Source organism: Phacochoerus africanus, chromosome 3 (genome assembly GCF_016906955.1).
Source record: "Phacochoerus africanus isolate WHEZ1 chromosome 3, ROS_Pafr_v1, whole genome shotgun sequence".
Lineage (NCBI taxonomy): Eukaryota > Metazoa > Chordata > Mammalia > Artiodactyla > Suidae > Phacochoerus > Phacochoerus africanus.
This window is the reverse complement of record NC_062546.1, coordinates 15,778,499-15,791,835: the sequence shown is the minus strand read 5'-3', so window position 1 is coordinate 15,791,835 and position 13,337 is coordinate 15,778,499. Positions and strand designations below refer to the sequence as shown.

Sequence of the window (13,337 nt, the reverse complement as noted above, 5' to 3'; positions counted from 1 at the left end):
GGGGCCTTGTGAAGGGGTCACAGTACAACATACTGAATCGAATCACAAACAACAGCCCTTCAGCCCGGGGTCACGGCTGCTTGTACTATGTTTTACTTTGCCCATCCTAGTTAGCTTTTGAAGCTAGTGGGGTCTGTATCTCTTTTTCAGTTTAGTATTCCCCACTGAACCTGGCTTAAACAGAGATCAATAAAATATTACTGTGTGACTGCATTTCAGCACCTAGGCAAAAAACTAAAAAGCTCCACACATACAAAACTCTGGAGTTCCCTGGTGGCCTAGTGGTCAAGGATTCAGCCTTGTCACTGCTGTGGTGTGCGTTCGATTCCTGGTTCCAGGAATGTCCATATGCCATGGGCACAACTGAAAAAAAAGAAGTCACTTCCTTTAAAAAAAACCAAAACACAACTACTTAATATGACAGCAAGTGCTCCTGCCACACTTTCTCCACATGCTCATTAGGAGTTTCTAGGCCTGGCCCAAAGGGCTCCCCAGAGACTGACTAAGGCAACGGGTCCAAGCCAGTCAGGGAGGACAGAACGTTCTAGAGAGACTGCCCGCAGGGACTCGGGCTCACCTGCTGCTGCCTTCCAGAGCTGATGTCACACTGTCGTCGATCTGCAGCACAGTCACGTAGTCAACATAAGCCAGTGGGTACTTCTCCAGAGCCTCGTAGGCCGATGCTCGCCGCAGCAGGGGCTTCATGCTAAAGGGAACCAAGGCCAGTGCTCTAGGACAGGAGGCGGAAATGTCATCTGGCTGCTGAGTCACCAGGGCTCCCCATCCCAGGCTCCCTAGCATTCAGGACACTGCTAAGAATGTCAAATTTCAGAAGAGAGACTTCTCAACTTAGACTGAAGTGGAAACAGGGCAGAGAATCGCTACCGCTGTGAAATGTGTGTGCACATGCCTCGCTTCTCAGAGGTGTAAGCTCCTCGAAATCAAGAACAAGTGCCTTGGAGCCTTGACACTGTCTCTACAGAGTGTGGCCGGGCGGGATAACAAATGGCCTAGGAGTCTGACGAAGCAGTGTTTGAATCTCGCCTCTGCCATTAACGAGGTGACCCCAGGCCACTCACTGTGCCGCCTCAATCCTCCACCACCCAGTTCTAGCCTGGGAAGGATGGTAAACGTAGCCCAGAGAGTGGCTGTGAGCACTCCAAGAAGGAAATCTAGCACAGGGCCTGGTACAACCAGCTAAGCACAGGTTCCTGAGCATGCTCACCTCTCTCCCTGTCCATCTGTCACCAGGGCATGAATCTAAGGCAACATCACAGAGCAGACCTAAGAACACGTTAAGGCATGTGTGCTAGTTTAGTGCTGACCATCAGAGGCAGTATCAGATTAGCTGGAAGAAGGAAGCAGTATGAAAAATCTTTTCTTTTTTTTTTTTTGTCTTTTTAGGGCCACACCCGCAGCATATGGAGGTTCCCAGGCTAGGGGTCCAATCGGAGCTGTAGCCGCCGGCCTACACCACAGCCACAGCAACTCGGGATCTGAGCTGCACCTTCGACCTACACCACAGCTCACAGCAACACCGGATCCTTAACCCAGGGATCGAAGCTGCATCCTCATGGATACTAGTCGGGTTTGTTAACTGCTGAGCCATGATGGGAACTCCTCCTCCCTCCTTTTGAGGTTATTAACCTCCATCCCTCTTTCTTTCTCTCCCTGCCTTCCCCTCTCACACTCACCCGGTCCAGAAAAAACCTGAGCAAGCTGGTCACTGGCCTGCAACTCTCCCTCATCCCTAGGTCCGAAATCTCACAGAGACTGTAAGGCCCACCTCTAATGCCCACCCTGCGCCTTCCAGCAGCAGGGCCGAGACTCCAAAGACACAAGACAGGGGTCACAAGGACCAAGGAGACCTTCACATTCTCAGTGACCTGGGGACACTTAGTGACGGGTCCTACTGTCTGTCACGGAAGTAACAGGGGGACCAGGTAAGCTCGGCCTCCTCTTCCAAACCCCCCCCGCACCCGGAGGTCAGCCCCACCCGCTTACGAAGTGCAGTCCTTGATGCAGTCTACACAGTTCCCATCCTTCAGGTGGCATGCGGCTCGGTTGGAGAAGAGGACACTTTCTTTTTCTGGGTCCAAAGAACCTGCACAGGTGGAAGGAGAAAGTGTGCTATTAACAGGCTGGGAAATGGATGCCTCGGGACACCAGGGAGCATGTCACACCCGGAGCTCTCTGGGTTTTCCTACAGGGCTGCAGAGGTGACTATAACCCGATGGGCTAATAAGTGTGTCACTAAGCTTCTGGCCACTCACAGGTTCAGCACTGAACCTGGTACCAACCCAAAGAGCAAGACGAAACAGCTGGCTTTTGCCTCAAAGAAATCCATGCTGTAACTACCTGGGGGTTATGTATGCTAATTTTATTACAAGAAGCATGTGAATCCAATAAAGAAAAAAAGGAAGATGAAAATACGATAAATGCTATGACAAATCATTGTGGGGACACAAAAAACAGACTTATTCTACTTGGTCCATCAGAGAGGATTTTGCTAGGGCAAGTCCCCTGGGTCTGGCAGGACTACAGAGAACTTAATCAGGGGAAGGGCTCAAGCTATCCCGTGGGAAGGAGAATTCCAGACATTTCTCTAAAGACAGTCCTTATCTCTCAGAATCTCAGAAGCCCAAGTCCTTTATTGTGACCAAAATGATTTTCATTTATTTATTTTTTATGGCTGCACCCATGGCATGTGGAAGTTCCCAAGCCAGGGACTAAATCCGAGCCACAGCTGCAACCTACACTGCAGCTGTGGCAATGCTGGCTCCATTAACACACTGTGCTAGGCAAGGGTGGGCAGGGGATCAAACCCGAGCCTCCAGAGCCACCTGAGCTGCTTTGGTTGGATTCTTAACCCACTGCACCACAGCAGGAACTCCTGATATTCATTTTTAAAAGTACTTTTTTGGAGGAGTTTCCATCATGGCTCAGTGGAAACGAATCTGACTAGCATCCATGAGGATGCGGGTTTGCTTCCTGGCCTCAACCAGTGGATCAGGGATCCAGCATGGTCGAGCTGTGGTGTAGGTCGCAGACTCAGCTTGGACCTGGTGTTGCTGTGGCTGCGGTGTATGCGGGCAGCTGTAGCTCTGATTCGACCCCTAGCCTGGGACCCTCCATATGCCACCTGTGCAGCCCTAAAAAGACAAAAAAGAAAGAAACAAACAAATAGTGGTGTGTGTGGTAGAAAGGACACCAGAACCAATGGTCCAGCCTGAGATCCTCACAAGTCATTCAATACCCCTGAGCGCATGTGCTCACCTATCACATGAAGGTATCACTTCACAGACTCCCTGGGGGGTGGGGTTCACTGGGTTGGGTTGCTTCCTGCTCTCCTTTACAGATCAGGGAAACTGACAAGAGAAATCAACAAACTTGCCATAAACAGACTAGAAAATCAGTAGCAGGATCAGAACCAAATTCTGGTCCCTTACTAAACTGAAACATCAGCCCAGAATAAATCCATACAAATACACATGTTTTTCTAGGTCAGCTGGGGTAGGATGAAAGAACAAGACAGAAATATCAATGCTTTAGATTCCTCAGCAACTTTATCAAGTTGAGACAAGGAGGTGGGCCTACAGAAAAGACGGAGCAAAAGAATGGCTTTGAAACCGCAACAATTCAAACAAACAAAAAAAACTCCTGAAATACGGAGAGGACTTGGGGAGAAGTCTACCAAAATGATTTAAAACTTGGACTTGGGAATCAGAGAGCTCCATATTCAAATCCTGCCTCTCACATGTTTTCATGGTGTCACCCTAGAATAGACAATTTAACTTTTCTGGACCCCTCATCTATAAAGCATCTCACCTGTAAGTTGGTAGACAGATAAGGGAAAATGTCTATAATGTCTAGCAAGTACTCAACCAATGCCAGCCAACGAAACAGAAGAAGGAGGGCAAAGGGAACCAGGTACTACAGAAAAGAGTGCTGGAGTTATCACGGTAGCTCAGCAATAACGAACCCAACAAGGATCCATAAGGACGCAGGTTCGATCCCTGGCCTTGCTCACTGGCTTAAGGATCTGAATCACCGTGAGCTGTGCTGTAGGTTGCAGTCAAGGCTCAGATTCTGTGTTGCTGTGGCTGTGGTGCAGGCTGGCAGCTGCAGCTCCTATTGGACGCCTAGCCTGGGAACTTCCATATGCTGCAGGTGTGGCCCTAAAAAGACAAAGAAAGAGAAAAGAAAAAAAAAAAAAAAGCAAAGAGTTCCGATGAGGCTCTGGGATAAGCCCTTTTGGAGAGGTGTGGGACAAAGGGCTGTAGTTGGCTGTAATGAGCCAGAGGCTGGCAGAACTGCTAACAATGTGTTCTTTCTCTTGTGTAAAGATCTTCAGTAGCTTCTCATCAGGGAATAAAATCCAAACTCCTTACCATGAACTACTGGGTAAAAAGCCTACACAGTAAGGTTCTGCCTACGTAACTGTCCTCAATTTCATTACTCCGTCCACTAGCTCCTGGAACACACCACACTGATGGTCTGAGGCCTTCGGAATCACAGTTCCCTCCACTTGGAACACTCAGCACCCAAAACATTGTGCATGTGTCTTCTCACCATTCAGATATCATCTCAACTTCAAAGAAGTTGTCCTTGACCTCCCATTCTTTACAAAGGGGCTTCCCCAGTCAGCGCCATCGCATCACCACATCTGCCTTCTACAGAGCCCTGATAGGACCCCACAGCTCTTAATTACTGTTTACTAGTTTAAGAGCCACACTACACGTGCCTCCTGTCAACAAGAACCTACAACCTTGAGAGAAAGGACTTTCTCCATCTTACCATACTCTGATTCCATACAGGTGCTGAACAAATGTTACTTTAACTGAAGCCTGAACAGCTGAGGAGGAGAGCTGCCTCAGGGATCAGAATGAGGCCTGAATGAGGCCATCAGGACAGTTAAAAAGCAGGCAGCTCACACACCTACCAGGATGGCCACTGTCAAAAGAACAGGAAATTAAAATGTTGGTAAGGATGCTGAGAAGTTATGGTTGTGCCCCGTTGTAGGGAATATAAAATGGCGTAACTATTAAGGAAACAAGTGTGTAGAGTCCTCCCAAACTTAAAAATACAATCACTATTCGATCCAGCTATCCCACTCCTGGGTATATATTCAAAAGAATCCTCAACAGGATCTTGGAGATGTCTGCACACTCATATTCACCATAGCTAAGGGATGAAAGCAATTCCAATGTCCACTAAAGGACTGAATGAATAACAAAGTGTATATCCACACAGTATCATGCAAGCCTTTAAAAAGAATGAAAGCCTGTCACGTGCTACCATATAGATAGAGTCTGTCAAGAGCATTACCCAGTCATAAATGACAAATACTGTATTATTCCACTCCTTTGAAATATCTAAAGTCGTCAAAATTACTGACACAAAAAGCAGAAAGGTGGAGAGCAGGGGCTGCGGAGAGAGCAAGAACTAGTGTTTAGCGGGTCCAGAGTTTCAGCGTAGCAAGATAAAAAAGTTCCAGCGACGTCGCACAACAATGGGAATGTATTTAACCCTACTTAACTCCACACTTAAAAATGGTTACGATGGCAAATTTAACGTTTTATACCACTATAAAAAGCAATAAAACACCTCTTAATATGGAAATATATTTCTCTATGTCACTAAGTAAAAAATAAATAAATAAAACCATGCTACAACTTTTTAAAGGCGGAAAGGCCAAGGAAGTTTCTCGTAGGACGCCAAAGGTGGGGGAGGGGGGAGGAATGGGCGGGTGGTGGGAGGGTCTGGCGGGTCAGCAGGCCGCGGGGAAAGGAAGCCCCAGGCCGACAGGGCCAGAGCCAGTCTGGGTGGCTGGGGCTGGGGGAGAGGGGAAGGAGAAGCAGGCCTGGCGGAGAAACGAGGGGCCGGGGTCGCACCTTGCGCCTGCAGCATCCGCAGCGCGCGACTGTAGAGCGTGGCGGCCTCGGCGAACTGGCCGTTGCGAAAGCTTTGGTTGCCGGCGGCGCGAAGCTCCTCCACAGAGCCTGGGAGTTTGGGGGCCATCCTGGGGCCAAGCCGGTAAACTGAGGGGCGCCTCGGTTCCCTCGCCGAGTTGTGCAGAAAAGCTTCCGACTGGAAGCACACGCGGTTAGTGCCCAGGTCCGACCGCTACCCAGGCGGCGAGGGGGCGGGACAGAAGGGCGGGGCCTGAGCGAAAGAAGGCTCGTTGCCCCGCCCCCCTGCGCATGCTCAGTTCGGAATTTAGCACCTGAGGGTCCCGGAGCTGAGCAGAACCCTGCGGGTAAGACCGTGAGCAGGTCCTTGCTTGCCTCGAGTTTACATTCTAGTGGGGCCCGACAGGCAATTAACTCATGAGCAAGTGAAGACGATAATCTCATAATGTGATTAGTGCTATAGGGAAAACAAGACTTTCTAATGCTGTAGAAAGTGACCAGGTGGGGGGCTTTTTCGGTAACGGGGATGAGGAAGACTTTCTGAGAGATTCATAACTGAGCTGAGACCCGAGAAGATTTAGGGAATGCTGTTTCAGTGGCTTAGCAAGTGCAATAGCACTTAGGCTGGAAACTGGCACCTACTCATTTAGATACTGATTTTATAAATGAATACACTGATAAATTAATGTCGATCCTTCCTTGAGGGAAACAGGTTTATCTTCAGCTTCATCTGACTTCACTCTGTCCTACTTAGTACAGTTTTTTTTAAAACTGCTTGTTGCTCCCTGTGCACAGTAAGCTTTTTCTCTTGCTTCCTAACCTTTACGTATGCTCTTTTCTCTGGAATACTTTTCCAAACACTTTTTTCTCACGCCTAATCCTGACTCAATTTATAACCGACTCAAAAATCATCTCCTCCGTAATCTCCCTCTTTTGCTCCTAGTGCTCCAGGGCTTTATTCCTAATTTAGCTATTATTATTATTATTATTATTATTATTATTTTGGCCCACCCTTGGCACATGGAAGTTCCTGGGCCAGGGACTGAACCCACATCACAGCAGCAACCCAAGACATTGCAGTGACAACACCAGATCCTCAACCAGCTGCACCAAAAGAGAACTCCAATTTAGCTCTTATACTATGATTGTCAGGGTCAATGAAAATTAATCAATAGTCAATCTATGAAAAAAGTGGAAACTTTTATTTGAGCCAAATTAGAGGATTATAACCCAGGAGCAGCATGTCAGAAAGCTCCAACAACTGTTTCACCCATTGGAAATTAAGGCACAGTTATGTAAGTTTTTTTGAGACGGAGGGTTGTACACTAAATGAGGTATTATTGACAGTTACACAATCCCAATTAAGGGTCATTGTCCCTTACAAGATCAAGGAATGCTATCTTTTAAGGAGCTGTCTTATTGCCGGTAGGAGAATGTTGCTCTTTATGGCTGAGCAGGTATTTCTGCTGATGGGGGAGGTTTGCATGATGCATAAAGCAGTACACAGTGCCCAGTAGAGAGGAGGCCAAAGGCAGAGAAAAATTTTTATTTTTATTGATTGATTGCTTTTTAGGGCCACACCCAAGGCACGTCCTAGGCTAGGGCTTGAATCAGCGCTACAGCTGCCGGCCTACACCACAGCCACAGCAACAAGGGATACGAGCCTCGTCTGCGACCTACACCAGAGCTCAGGGCAACGCCAGATCCCTGACCTACTGAGCAAGGCTGGAGATCGAACCCGCATCCTCATGGATACTAGTCGGATTAGTTCCACTGCACCACAACAGGAACTCCAAAAGAAAATTTAAAAAATTTTTCTTATCTTGCCATAAAATGTGAATTTGATTTCACATCAGTTTACGGTTTTTGTCAAAGACTGCAAGGTCTTTAAAGGCGGGAAGATCTTTACCTTTCTTTCACCAGGCATAGTAAGTTCTGGCAGCCAACATGCACTTATAAAGGTTTGTTGAAAAAAACCTGGTCTCAGAGTTCCTGTCCTGGCTCAGTGGTAACGAACCCATCTAGTATCCACGAGGAGGAGGGTTCGATCCCTGGACTTGCTTGGTGGGTTAAGGACCAGCACTGCCATGAGCTGTGGTGTAGGTCGAAGATGCAGCTTGGATCTTGCATTGCTGTGGCTGTGGCATAGGCCAGCAGCTGCAGCTCCTATTCGACCCCTAGCCTGGGAATTTCCATATGCCATGGATGCAGCCCTAAAAAAACCAAAAAACAAAAACAAAAACAAAAAACCCCAAAAGGGAGTTCCCACTGTGGCTCAGTGGTTAATGAATCCGACTAGGAACCATGAGGTTGTGGGTTCGGTCCCTGCCCTTGCTCAGTGGGTTAATGATCCGGCGTTGACATGAGCTGTGGTGTAGGTTGCAGATGCAACTCGGATCCCGAGTTGCTGTGACTCTGGTGTAGGCCAGCGGCTACAGCTCCAATTTGACCTCTAGCCTGGGAACCTCCATATGCCGTGGGAGTGGCCCAAGAAATGACAAAAGAAAAAAAAAAAAAGACCAAAAAAAACCCAAAAACCCAAAAAACAAAACCAAAAAACCCAACAAACAACCCCCCCCCCAAAAAACCCCAAAACCCTGGTCTCTGCCATCACATACTTAGTCATACAGTTGACCCTTGAACAAGGAAGGAGTTAGGGACAACAACTACATAACTGAAAATCCCTGTGCTACTTCACACCTGGCCCCCTCTGCCCAAGTTTCTGCATCCTCGGATTCAACCACCCTCGGATTGTGTAGTAATGTAGTACACATTAAAAAAAAAAGCCACATGGAACCATGCAACTCAAACCTGTGTTGTTCAAGGGTTAACTGTAATTATTTGTGTAAACTCATAACCCAACCAGACCTTAAACTTTCTGAGGGTTGGGTGGCTATTCCATCTGAATCCCCTCAGCCCAGCGCAGGCCACACAAAAGCAAACAATGAACACAGTGTGGTGAGGCAGCTGGAACACACACACACACTCTGCTGGTTATCTACCCAACGACTTCCATCTTTACTTCCAGAAGTCTGATTTTGCCTGAGATTCTCCTGGCCCAGAAAGTGAATCAAGATTTCTCTAAACCAATCACAATGATCTTGTCCTTAATGGGGCAAGGGGTGAGCATGTGACCCTGATCTGACCAATGAGATAAAAGGATGTGTGCTAGGTGCTTATGGGAAAGTTATCCTTTCCTGATAAGAGAGAGGTACAGGACTTCACAACAGCCTTTTTTTTCCCCCCACTCTCTTTCTGTTGGGTTAAGGACATGATACCTGGAGATGTGGCACCCATTTTGCAACTGTGAGTCAAGAAGCACAAGTATGAAAAGCCAACATGCAGAATAGGGCCAGAAGGGGAAGATGAAGGCGACACTTGGAGGGGAAAGATGAAATCAACATTGCTGAGCCACTGAATCAACCCCAAAACTGCTAACTTGTAGACTTCTTAGTAATGAAATGCCATGGTGCCTTAAGCCACAATTTAGATTTTTCTTTTTCAGTTGCTTGAAACTGAATATATTCTAAGTAATATACCAGACAAGTACATCTATGGCAAGTTGTATTTTCCCAAAATGGCTGAAAAAATATTTCCAATTCTCCATGCTCTTCCAGAATCTTGCAACCCTTTCATGAGATGGAATCTTATGTCCATTCTCCTTGAAACAGAGAGTTTTTGAGATCCCTTCAATGGAAAATGACATTATTTAAGTTCCAAAGCTATGCCATTGAAAGGCATTAAAGCTTCTTCCTGGCTCTCCCTCAGCAATATACATTAGAATCCAGCCTTTGGAGTTCCTTCGTGGCTCAGTGGTTAACAAACCCGACTAGGATCCATAAGGATGCAGGTTCGATCCTTGCCCTCTCTCAGTGGGTTAAGGATCTGGCGTTGCTGTGAGTTGTGGTGTAGTTCGAAGAGGCGGCTTGGATCTGGTGTTGCTGTGGCTGGAATGTAGGCCGGCAGCAGCTGTAACTCCGATTCGACCCCCAACCTGGGAACTTCCATATGCCGAGGGTGCAGCCCTAAAATAGATTAAAAAAAAAAAAAAAGAAAAAGAAAAAAAATCCGGTCGTTATTCTGTGAGGAGGCTCAAGAAAAATGAAGTCAGCCTCCCATCCTCGATCACCAAGTGGGCTTCCAGCCAACAGCCAACACCAACTTGTCAGCCATGTGAATGAGCCATTTTGGACAGGGATCCGTGCAAATGCTGACTTTGTTTTTTTTTGTTTTTTTGTCTTTTTGCCTTTTGAGGGCTGCATCCGTGGCATGTGGAGGTTCCCAGGCTAGGGGTCTAATCCGAGCTGTAGCCACTGACCTACGCCAGAGCCACAACAATGAGGGATCCGAGAGCCGAGTCTGTGACCTACACCACAGCTCACGGCAACACCAGATCCTTAACCCACTGAGCAAGGCCAGGGATCAAACCTGCAACCTCATGGTTCCTTGCCGGATTCCCTAACCACTGAGCCACGACGGGAACTCCTATGGGTCATACTTTTGAGGTCATACCTAAGAAATCTTGAGGAGGAGACTGTCCCTGAAGGCTTACTTCCCAGGTTCCCATGTCAGCTGAGTTCTGGCTGGTCTCTACCGGCATTGGTGTGAATAAGAGAAAAGACAGAGCCTTTGTCTGTCCTCTTTGCCTCTGATCAGGTATCCAGCAGTGACTTCGTATTCAGTTGCTCTTAGACACGCCGGCCTTGGTTCCAGCTTCCATTCTATCAGCCTCTAAACTTTGTTAATATCACCACTTCCTGTTTATATTATGGGCTTCACCAAACCAGTGACTTCCTGCCATTGCTAGCCTGTGGGCTGCGTCACTGTCCCCTGTTGTCTTCTTGGCTCTTTTGTCACCTGTGAAGCCAATGCCCTGCATTTAAATTCCCCTTGTTTCTTTCACATCTCTTCCCTAAGCCTCGTCTTCAGAGTGAGTGTGTTTTCAGGGTACACTGTGATTGATACACCCGAGTTGAAAATCATCCAGAATAGCACGTGGGCAAATTATGATGCTGTTGACACTTCTTTCCCCAAGACTGATTGTTTTCAGCCTCGTGATTTGGATTACTGCTCTTTGAATAACATTGTTAAGAGAATGAAAAGACAAACCTCAGAAAATGTTTGCTAATCATCTATCTAATAAAGGACTTGCATCCAGAATACTAAAAACTCAAAAAAACTCAGTAATGAGAAAACAAACAATCCAATTTTAAGAAGGGCAAAAGACCTGAACAGATATTTCAAAAAGGAAAAGAGACAGATGACAAACACTTCAAAAGATGCTCCACACATCATTAGTGGCTGGGGAAATGCCAATTGCCACCCACAATGAGTTACCACTACGCACCTATTAGACTGGCTGAGATCACCACGATTGAGCTTATCAAGTGTAGGTGAGGATGTAGAGCAATTGGAACTCATGCACCGTTGGTGGAAATGGCAATGGAACAATCACCTTGGAAAGTAGTCTCTTAACACATTAGACATTGATCTGCCACATGACCCAGCTATTTCGCACCTGCATTTTAACCCCAAAGAAATGAAATGTATGTTACGTACGTGTGCCTGTTAGGCATGTCTATACAGAGATTCGAACACAAATGGGCATAGCTGTTTTATTTGTAATAACCCCAAACTGGAAAGTAATTACCATTTTAAACCACTGGGCCTTGGGATGGTTTCTAACTTCTAATAATTGTTTGTACTTTTATGTGGCCCACATTCAATCTGGCTCTGGCTCATCTACCTCCTGTCCTCTTTTTCCTTATTCACTCTGCTCCAAACATGCCACCGTTTTGCTGCTTTTCCAATGTAAGCCTTTGCACTTGCTGTTCCTTCTTCCTTCAACAATCTTTCTTTAAATATTAGTGTGACTTACTCTCTCACTTCAGCCACATCTCTGTTCAAATATCACCTCCTCAGAAAGGCTTTCCTCAATCACTTAATCTAAATTACTTCCCGCCCCGCTTTCCATACTCTTACATTAATTTGTTCCTCTTTATGTAATTTTAAATATCAGCCATATTATATATCGGGCCCTTTTTGGCTTGTTTACTATCTTTCCCACTTTACTATCAGATCTGTGAGGGTAGAAACTTGCCTGACACCTAGTACTGTGCTTGCCTCACAGCAGATACTTGGCATATGTTTGTTGAATGAATGACTGTTTGGCTTTCTCAGAGCTCTCCTGATCCTACTAGACTTGGTTAGGTGCTCATGTTTTTGTTTTCTATTATCATTTATCACTAAATTAATTAATTATCTAATAACTATCTGTTCTATTACACTGTAAACTGCAAAAATGCTAGGACCCACAAATGCTTTAAATATTGTCATATACCCAGATCCTAGCCCAGTCCCGGACACACAGAGCTCAGTAAGTGTTGAATGAATGAAGCATGAGTAGCCCTGCTCATCGGTCCTTTCTCTTAGGCTATTAGCATATTACAGTTGGCTGAGGTTTGCTACTTAAATTAAAATCAATTAATTAAATAAAAAAAAATCCAGAGTTCCCGTCGTGGCACAGCAGAAACGAATCCGACTAGGAACCATGAGGTTGCAGGTTCAGCCCCTGGCCTTGCTCAGTGGGTTAATGATCTGGCATTGCTGTGAGCTGTGGTGTAGGTCACAGATGCAGCTCGGATCTGGCATTGCTGTGGCTGTGGCGTAGGCCGGCAGCTGTAGCCCTGATTAGATCCCCTAGCCTGGGAATTTCCATATGCTGCAGGAACAGCCCTAAAATAAAAAAAAAAGAAAAAACAAAAAAACCCAGTGTTTTAATCACACTAGCCACACTTAAAGTGCCTAATAGCCACATGTGGCTAGTGGCTACTGTTTTGACCATATATAGATATTCCATCACTGCAGAAATTTCTATGGGGCAGTGCCGGGCTGGACATTATGTGGAAAAAGAAGGTGACCTTAATACCCCTCCATCTTCTGGAAAGATCCTGGGAAGCAGACAAAGGAAGGATGTTTGACATTGTGCACTGGTAAATTAACATTTGTTTTTAAAAAATGTTTATTGTGTGGACACAGTGGGAGCTTAGATTCAGAGCTGCCCTTCACGGAGGCAAAAATTCAGCGGGCAGCGGGTCTGAACACCAGGTTAAAAGTACAGGGGAAATACAGGAAAAGTGCTAGGGGATTTCAGAGGACAGAGGTGACTTCTTGCAGGACGGATCCACCATGACTTCCTAAACTGTGTGGAAGCTTTTTCCTGATCTTAACTTCCCCAGGGTTCCCTCTGCCATTTGCCCAGATTCCTAACAGAGCAAAGTGGCAAATAAAATGTGGATTTTGTGGAGTCAGAAAACTGTTAGGTTAAAACCTTTGCTCTCACTAGCTGTATATATGTGAATCTCAGCTTCTTCACCTGTAAACTGAGGATAATAATTCTTACTTCGTGGGACTGTTTTGAAGATG

General features: G+C 46.3%; 1 protein-coding gene across 4 annotated transcripts in view; it reads right to left on the bottom strand.

The window, feature by feature from the left end:
* The window catches only part of TOMM34 (translocase of outer mitochondrial membrane 34), a 32,849-nt gene that overhangs the window by 17,866 nt on the left and 1,646 nt on the right, over window positions 1–13,337 (bottom strand). Inside the window, exons 1-3 of one of the 4 annotated variants that reach the window (XM_047771027.1) lie at window positions 5,895–6,174; window positions 2,005–2,104; window positions 578–706 (exon numbers count right to left, since the gene is read on the bottom strand). In XM_047771027.1, the coding sequence (XP_047626983.1) occupies window positions 578–706; window positions 2,005–2,104; window positions 5,895–6,021 (356 nt within the window). In that variant the 5' untranslated portion in view covers window positions 6,022–6,174. Of the gene's footprint in view, window positions 1–577; window positions 731–1,996; window positions 2,105–5,894; window positions 6,175–13,337 lie in introns of those variants that run through there. The other 3 variants (XM_047771026.1, XM_047771030.1, XM_047771028.1) reach the window with 3 other exon arrangements.